The sequence below is a fragment of the Engraulis encrasicolus genome, unplaced genomic scaffold (genome assembly GCF_034702125.1).
Source record: "Engraulis encrasicolus isolate BLACKSEA-1 unplaced genomic scaffold, IST_EnEncr_1.0 scaffold_39_np1212, whole genome shotgun sequence".
Taxonomy (NCBI): Eukaryota; Metazoa; Chordata; class Actinopteri; order Clupeiformes; family Engraulidae; genus Engraulis; species Engraulis encrasicolus.
In genome coordinates this window covers 125264-133747 of record NW_026945698.1, presented here as the reverse complement: position 1 = coordinate 133747, position 8484 = coordinate 125264, and the positions used below count along the sequence as shown (strand labels likewise).

At 43.1% G+C, this 8484-nt stretch overlaps 1 protein-coding gene across 1 annotated transcript; it reads left to right on the top strand.

Moving 5' to 3' along the window:
- The first annotated feature begins 1121 nt into the window (after nucleotides 1–1121).
- On the top strand, nucleotides 1122–3789 carry LOC134443919 (NACHT, LRR and PYD domains-containing protein 1 homolog). The gene is made up of 3 exons (XM_063193439.1): nucleotides 1122–1150; nucleotides 1493–2382; nucleotides 3476–3789. The coding sequence occupies exons 1-3, from the start codon at nucleotides 1122–1124 to the stop codon at nucleotides 3787–3789; spliced, it is 1233 nt and encodes a 410-aa protein (XP_063049509.1).
- The last annotated feature ends 4695 nt before the right edge of the window (nucleotides 3790–8484 follow it).

Sequence of the window (8484 nt, the reverse complement as noted above, 5' to 3'; positions counted from 1 at the left end):
TTTCTCTGCATGTTCACGCTGAAGCTCTGCGCTCTCTCTCTGGTGTCTCAAGGCCACCTGCTCCATCCGCAATGCATGTAGCGCTGGCAATGCTTTCAAGCGCGCTTCGAGTGCAGCCTTCTCAGCTAATGCAGCCATTTTGAACTGGGATATTGTCTTTGAGCATTTAGAAGGATTAAAAGTGTTAATTTCGACTCTTGAATGTCGTCTACTTTGTTCACTTTTCCACATTTCCACTTCTTTAGTAAAATCCTCCATTTCCTGCATTTTGCCATTAAACCATTCCGTGTCACTTTCCATTCCTTCTTCTAACAGTAATGACTGTACGTCGTTGTACGAAAATTTAAATGATCCAATGCTCAACAGCAGTGCCTTCAATTTTCCTTCAACTTCTCCCACTTCTACATTTTTTTAAATCATAGTCCGAATTTCATTTATCTGTTTTGTGCAGACACCCAATTTGCCGCGGCGAGAGAGGACCTGGGCGTTTAATGTCTTGGCCGGGTCTTGAGCCGTCTCGCTTTCCTTGATGTCCGACATTATGATTTAATTCTAAACTTGCTCTGTCCACAATTAGTATGCACATTCCTTTAGTCCACAATCACTTCAATCTTTCAACTTTCAAAGTCCTTAAGGTTTCATACACTTCCACGTTTTCTTCACTCACCCTGCGTTCAAACTTGCTTTCTTACTTTTACGCTTCCAATTAGGTCCGTTTAGCGCATCCACTTGTAAGCATTCACGTGTCCGAAGCAGGGAAAGTAATCCAAAGTAGCTTGAAGAAGTCCTTCTTACCGTCAGGTTTGGAAGTTTTTAGACTTTGTACAGGCGTAAGTTACCAAACGCCATTGAGGATGGTGGTAAGTTTGTCCCCGACACGCAGTCCAAGTAAAGCACTCACAGAGAGAAGAAAATAAAGTTCTTGGATTTAATTTAATTTCCTCAGTCCGGTTTTCTTTCCAGAGTTATAGAACAAAAGCATGAAGTTCTGCTCTATTCTTAAGTTCTGCGGTCTAAAAACTTTTTCCTCTTACGGCCATCCCACCAAGACAATGAATGATCACTAATTTAAAGTGCAAGCTTCGCGCACCTGCGCGTCTAAGGGGTGTGTCTCGCGTTGGATGGCAAGCAATCAGGGAAATGCCTTCAGGTGCAGGGCAAAATACAACAGTCAACTAAAGGTAAGTAAATAGGTAAGTATGAAAACACAAATTAAGTAAACATAAAAACTGTAAACATTTAACCAACATAAAATCATTTTTTTTTCACAGTTTCTTCTTTCAGGTTTACCAGCTACATTAATGGAAATCACAGAAATGGCTCCGACACATGTAATAATCATATTTAAGAAGACCACCATAATTAATTAACCATAATGGTTTGTGTGTGTGTGTGTGTGTGTGTGTGTGTGTGTGTGTGTGTGTGTGTGTGTGTGTGTGTGTGTGTGTGTGTGTGTGTGTGTGTGTGTGTGTGTGTGTGTGTGTGTGTGTAGGGATGATGATGACCACAGTGGTGACACACAGGGCTGTGAATGCTGTGCAGAAGTTCCAGACACCAGCCACTGGGTCCTGGTGGAACCTGAAGTCTCCACAGAGAAGAGCGTCTCAACCTACAGCCTGAGCTCTACTGCAGGGAGCTATGAGTGTTCTCTGTCTGGTCTGCGTTGGTTATCTCATGGTCCAATCAAACTGCAGTACCATTTCATGGACTGGCATGTCTTTGCTAAAGAGCTGGACAATATGCAGTGCAGTCCAGCTGGTCCTCTGATGGACATCAAGCTCACATCAGGAGAGCTGGAGGATATCCACCTGCCCCATTTCCTGTGTCTGGGGGCTGGTGAGGCATCTATGTGTGATACTGTGAGAGTCTTGCATGGCCATGACTGCGGAGTGTGTGTGGAGGGGTGTGAGTTGACCCGACACCATGCCAGGATTGTCCAGCCCTCCCTCTCTCCCTTAGGGGTGTTGTGGAAAGCCGTGGAGTATCTGTTCCCTCCGAAAGCCCACTTTGAGCCTCTGCTGTTCTACACCAGAACTGATCCACTGGAGCTCCACCTCTACCTGGTTCCAAAGCCGTGGGATCCAGCTCACATTAAAGCCATCCAACAGGAAGAGACACCGCAGGGGGTGAGGATCCGGAAACCGGGCCCCTCCGGCAAGTCCCTCCGGCTGGATGCCAGCGTCTGTGTGACGACGTCGTGTCTGTCGGAGATCCAACCCAACAGGAGGGACCTGTCGGAGCTGCTGTCACCTTCCACCTCTGACTACTTTGAGGTTTACATAAGGCACCCAGGCGACAGCTTTGATATGGAGGTCATCAGCTCTGCAGAGAACGGAGAGCCCATCTGGAAGAGAAAGATCCGCAGAGAGGACTATCGGCCAGGTGTGTATGGGTGGTGGACGTTTAAGGGCGTAACACAAAAAAACGTTTATCCAATTCCTGAAAAGAATGATGGAAAAAAATGGGAAAAAATTGAAAAAAATAAAGCACTTAGTGGTCTGTGGAATTTCGCCTTATTTTTGCCATTTTTGGGAAAATGTGTCCTGCATCAACACATTGCATAGGCATGTCACACCGCAGGAAAATGAAGTCACACCACAGGAAATTCACTGCATTATGGCCATTTTAATCCTTTTGTATACACGACTGACATCTGAGCTCATGCTAACTTGATAATGATATTGTGTTTCTTAATATGTGTTTTCATATATATATTAAAAAAATGTTTTCCTTCTATAAGAGCAGTCATACCACAGGACACCATAAAACGAACCTAAGCATTGCTTGACAGAAACATCGCAATATGAAGACATATTAAGAGGTTAAGAGTCACCTTAAACTTCCACAGCACTCTCCAATAACTGAGGTACTGACTGGTTAGGAGCCAGTCTTTAAGACCTTTGTAGTTGGCCTTGCAGCTGCCCATTCACAAACATTGACATACATGTCACCCCACAGGACGCAATTTGTGTTACGAAATTGAACTTGTAGTTAATATTACTGTCTTCAGTTTTTTTCACATTCACATGTCTTAATATGAAGTTAATATTTATGCAATCATGCCAAATGCTTCATACATTATTCAAAATGTTGTTGGTTAATTTATATATATATATATTGTATTTCAGGTTTCATTAATGTTACAGTCAATGTTGACATATAAACCTTTACATGAATCTTGTTTTTTTCTCATCTAAGACTAATATGAAACATAATGTACCACATCTTCATTGACATTTGTTTTTAAGAGGGAAACTAACAGTGTTGTAGGTTTTTAACCAATGTTACGAAAAAACCAAGGCGTTACGTCTCCCACCCGTATACGCGCGTGTGTGTGACCAAGACCTGCCTACAAACTACAACAGAATAAACTAAAAGGGATTTAGTATTCCCATTCTAACTGCAGTTACAGATGAGCTATTGTTGTATTTCATATTATAAATACATTTACAAATTCATCCTCTTCTCTTCCAAGATGAGCCACCACAGCGCATCAGGATACCTGGGCAGGTGGACCCCCTGTTGGCCGCTGCCTCTCTGGAGGAGAAGAGGCCGCAGCTCATCCAGAGGGTCACAGAGGTGATGCCCATAGCAGACCAGCTCCTCTCCCAGGGGTTCATTGGCCAGGAGACCTACGCCAACATCCAGGCTGCTGCCACCAGTCAGGACAAAATGAGGCTCCTGTTTGAGGGCCTGCGCTCAGCTGGGGCTCAGGGCAAATTGGCCTTGTACACAATTCTACAGACACTGCAGCCCCACCTAGTGGAGGAGTTGTGGACTACACGATGAAGGCATGAGGGTAGAAATCAAACCTGCCAAAATCTCTTGCTTGACACCATTCCAAACAGAGATGTCTGAAGGCAGTGTGAGCAAGTTGAATTTTCAAAATTAATTGTGACTTTCCTGCTGTGTTTCCATTTTACTGTCGTAATGTTTCCACATTTTCTGACTGTAGATGATCGGCCTGATGTCCAAGCTGACCAGTCCAACATGGGTGTCCTTTATTCTTAATATACACAATGACATGTGTGCCATCTAGATATACATATACTGTATATAGTAGAAGCCCTCCCATTTGATACTACTATGTAAACTAATGGTGTTTCTCTGCCAAATAACAATATTCTGATATTTTTATAAGCTCCAAATCAATATTTTGCTTAATAGTAATTTCCTTCCACTCTGATGCTAACAATTTAAGAGGCTGTCCCTCCGTACATTGAAGGGTTCTCCAGCCTGATTTTAAAAATGTCTGTTTTCGTGTTTTCTTGGGTAACCATGAAACCAAAAATTAATCATGTTTTTTTGAGCATGGTTTGTGATTATGGTTTAAACAAAAATGAAAACCATGAATAACCATGATCCATGGTTACTAAGGAACCACAGCTTTCATGGTTACCCCCAAAAACATGGATAAGCCATAGTAATACTGGTTCAGAGTACTTAGAGTAGCCATGGCATACCATGGTAAAACCATGGTTACCAGAGTCAAATTGTTGTTGGAATCCCTTTTGGGAAATGTTAAATGGGGTGGCACTGGATCGTTGTTGAACAGTTGAGAGTGGGCAGAAGAGCTCACCTCCGTCTAAGTGGGTTGAACATCCACCACAAAAAGGGAGAAAATCACAGACTGACAGAACGATTCTTCTGCTCAGTTATGAGAGGAGATCTGTGAACTTTATTTCAGAAATCATGCATTGTCCGTTTTTAGCTTACTGTGAAGTCTTGTTGGAGACTTTTTCTTCCTTCAACGCCTATATTTGTAACTTGATATTTACTCTTGAATAAAAGTCTTGTCCTTTAAGTCAGTTAAGATCCTTTTTCTCAAAGAGTTTTTTCTTCTCGCTTGGCCATTGGACATCGGGAAGAGGTGAGCATGCCTTTGGTTTTATTTAATTGATTTTACCCTTTGGCAAGAGCTGAGAGCTTTGCTCTCAACTGTCTAAAATTGTTAACACTATAAACATAAACAGGTTGCCTACCATTGGGGGATAAACTAGGACAAAATATGATATAGGGTCATCCAGTAAGATTTTGATGAGTAAACTTTGATGAGGAAGGAACTGCTCGTACACACACAATACACAGTGTCGAAGCCACTGGAGAAATCAAAGAACATAATTGTAACAGCACTGCCTCCTTTGTACAGGTGAGAATTTACTCACACATTCTCCTGGTAGGCAAATTGTAGGGGATATAGGGATTGTTGAGCAGCAACATGCGTTCAAACGTCTTTTGGTATGAGGTTTTCCTCTGTGTCTGCACTTTACCCACCTGTAGACTCTTGTTGAAGATGTGTTGCATTGGCTCAGCTAGCTCTTCTGCACAGGTGTCTAGTAGTCTGGCCCAGATACCATCTATAATAAAAATTGATTTTGTATAGAAGGCATGCAACTCAAAGTGCTTAACAAATGGAAAAAAACATCAATGTTATCAATGGATTTAAAAGGAGTAGAGGGGAGAGACAGAAACAAGAGAGAAGAAGACAAAAGAAGAAGACATAGATGGAGATTGTAGAGTCAGAAGGTCCACATAGGTTGGGCCCAGGATTCTTAAAGGCTTAAGGTCCATAGTGGCTGGGTCCAGCATACCGGTAAGTCAAATTTTAAGTGCTCCGTAGCACACTGAAACATCTCTGCTCTCAGTGTGCGTGCGTGCGTGTGTGCGTGCGTGTTCTGCTTTCATGGTATCTGCAGGGTGTTTGTGTCAGAGGCATCAAGCGATCCCAAAATGTAAACGATTCTAAAATCTATTTCGTAATGATGAACGTACTTCACAAGCATTTTTCACATTTTGTGTACGGTTTCTGTTAAAGAGAAAAAAAAAAACATTATGCAATGAACAACAAAGTTAGAGATGGTTTCAAACGCTGATTTTTTGTTTGTTTCTTTTGTTTGTTTGGTTTCATTTTCTCCTTAAAAGCTGGGCCACAACTTACTTGGGGTGGCCCATTGGTGCATCCTTAATATAACTGTAGTGTGTGGGGTGAGGGGTGAGGGGCTGGTCTATGCTAATAGTACCCTGGCTGGTTTGTGGTTCCAGCCTAAATGTTTTGGTATCCTGATACAGTGGATACGTCTTTTGGAGGCCAACATATTCTCAAGTCTTAATGCAGCCCTTATTCTTAAGTGTTACCTCAAAAGGTCCTGGCTGCAGGTTAGGTTGATTGAACCACATGCCTTCCGCATACGTGTACCTGTACCTACCTAGACTATATGAGGGTGTGTCTGATGATCAACTGATGATGGTCTGCAGTACACTGCGTAGCACTTAGTTCATTTTCCTTATGCATTACATTTCTTTCTCATCGGTAGGGGTGTGTGAGTTCCTCCTGGCTACATAATCGGTAGTGGTGTGTGAGTTCTTGCTACATAATTGGATTACTTTGCCCATTTGGTGTTTAACACACACACACACACACACACACACACACACACACACACACACACACACACACACACACACACACACACACACACCTATAGAGCTTGAAAGTGAAGTCACTTCCCCTGATTTCATGGGACCTCACCGGCATTTTTAGCCGAAAATCGTAATCCAATGGCGGCATTAAAATTATATTTCGATCCCCTTCGAGTTGTGCCACGAGCTCCACATATGTTGTTTCTGATATTTTTGTTTAATTTTTCGTACGAACCCCCAAACTTTTTAGAAAGCTGTGTTCCTTCACATTTTTCATGCAGACGGCCTCGGAACAAATCATTGATACTTCTGCATGAATAATCTTTATCTAGCCTCTTAAACAGCATATTTGTAGCCCAGCGCATATCATGACTGAGATCAGAAGATATTTACTCGCTACCATGTTAGATGGTCAGCTTAGGTCCCGTGAAATGCTGAACTAAGGGGCGGGACTTCTCACCTCTACATCCTCCATCTGCCGGCACTGTGTGTGTGTGTGTGTGTGTGTGTGTGTGTGTGTGTGTGTGTGTGTGTGTGTGTGTCTATGTGTGTCTGTGTGTGTGTGCTGTCATGGCTGTATGAGAGGGAGGGGCTATTTGTGCCTGCAAGTGCCGTTGAAGCTGCTCAAAGTTGATTGCTCACCAGCAAAGTGGGTGGAGTTCCTGATTTCTCTGGAGCTCAGAAGCAATATTTGTATTGCTCCTGGCCTGACTAGGAGCAACGTAGAGGATGTTACAGTTCAGCTTTGATTTTTAAGTGGGGCGGGGAGAAAGAAAAACAGAAGTGAAGGTATCAAAGCACTGTCGAAGTGCACAGAAGGTGTAGTACACACTTTCCATAGAAAAAACCACGTTTGTGCAACCAAACTTTGTTTCATGACGATCAAGTCAAGTCAAGTCAAGTCAAGTTTATTGTCAATTTCTTTACATGCACTGGTCATACAAAGAATTTGAAATTGCGTTTCTTGCTCTCCCATGCAGACATAGACTAATCTAGGTAAGGACATAGACAGTATAGACATAGACAGTACTCATACATGGACATAGACAGTATGGACGTAGACATTGCTCATACAGACATTTAAAGTGCAAGACTGGACAACAGAAGACTTGTAGAGAACATACATTAAGAGGAGGTATTTTGTTGTTCTTTTTCCTAAAAGTCCTTTATAGCGTTCTGACATAGTAATAGTAGCATTTGAAGAAATAAATAATTAAAAAAGGTTTTTATTTAAATACACCAGCAGCAGTATGTGTGTGTGTGTGTTTGTATGTGTTTTGTGTGCGTGTGTGTGTGTGTGTGTGTGTGTGTGTGTGTGTGTGTGTGTGTGTGTGTGTGTGTGTGTGTGTGTGTGTGTGTGTGTGTGTGTGTGTGTGTGTGTGTGTGTGTGTGTTTAGTGCAGGTAGAAAGTGCGGTGTGCGTCTGTGTGTGTGTACCTGTGTATGTGTGTGTGTGTGTGTGTGTGTGTGTATGTGTGTGAGTATGAGTTGTGTGTCAGTGTGTGTATGTTTGGGTTTAGTGCAGAAAGTGCAGTGTGCTTGTGTGTGTGTGTGTGTGTGTGTGTGTGTGTGTGTGTGTGTGTGTGTGTGTGTGTGTGTGTGTGTGTGTGTGTGTGTGTGTGTGTGTGTGTGTGTGTGTGTGTGTGTGTGTGTGTGCATGTGTATGTTTTGAGTTAGTGCAGGTTGAAAGTTCAGTCACAGATGTAGTAGTGCAGGTGGAGTGTTCAGTCGCAGATATGGTGGTGGGGATGAGGGGGGGAGCGTTGTCAGTGGCCTGGCTGGCTAGAGGCTGACAGTGAAGGGAGAGTGGGTTGAGTGTTCAGTATCTTGATTGCTTGATGCATCGTGCTGCTTGTAAGCCTGGTGGTACGGGAACGGAGGCGCCTGTACCTCTTTCCAGAGGGCAGGAGGCTGAACAGTTTGTGTGCAGGGTGGCTTGTGTCTTTGATGATCATCAGTGCTTTTCGGGTGAGGCGTGCGGTGTAAATGTCCTGCAGGGAGGGGAGTGGTACTCCAATGATCTTCTTCGCTGTGTTCACAACACGCTGGAGTGTCTTCCTGTTTT

Bases quoted from the DNA above. Each gene is read 5' to 3' on its own strand.
- LOC134443919 (XM_063193439.1), top strand. From the start codon at position 1,122: ATGGCAAGCAATCAGGGAAATGCCTTCAG. The intron at 1,151-1,492 runs GTGCAGGGCAAA...GTGTGTGTGTAG, and splicing joins AATCAGGGAAATGCCTTCAG to GGATGATGATGACCACAGTG. The intron at 2,383-3,475 runs GTGTGTATGGGT...TTCTCTTCCAAG, and splicing joins CAGAGAGGACTATCGGCCAG to ATGAGCCACCACAGCGCATC.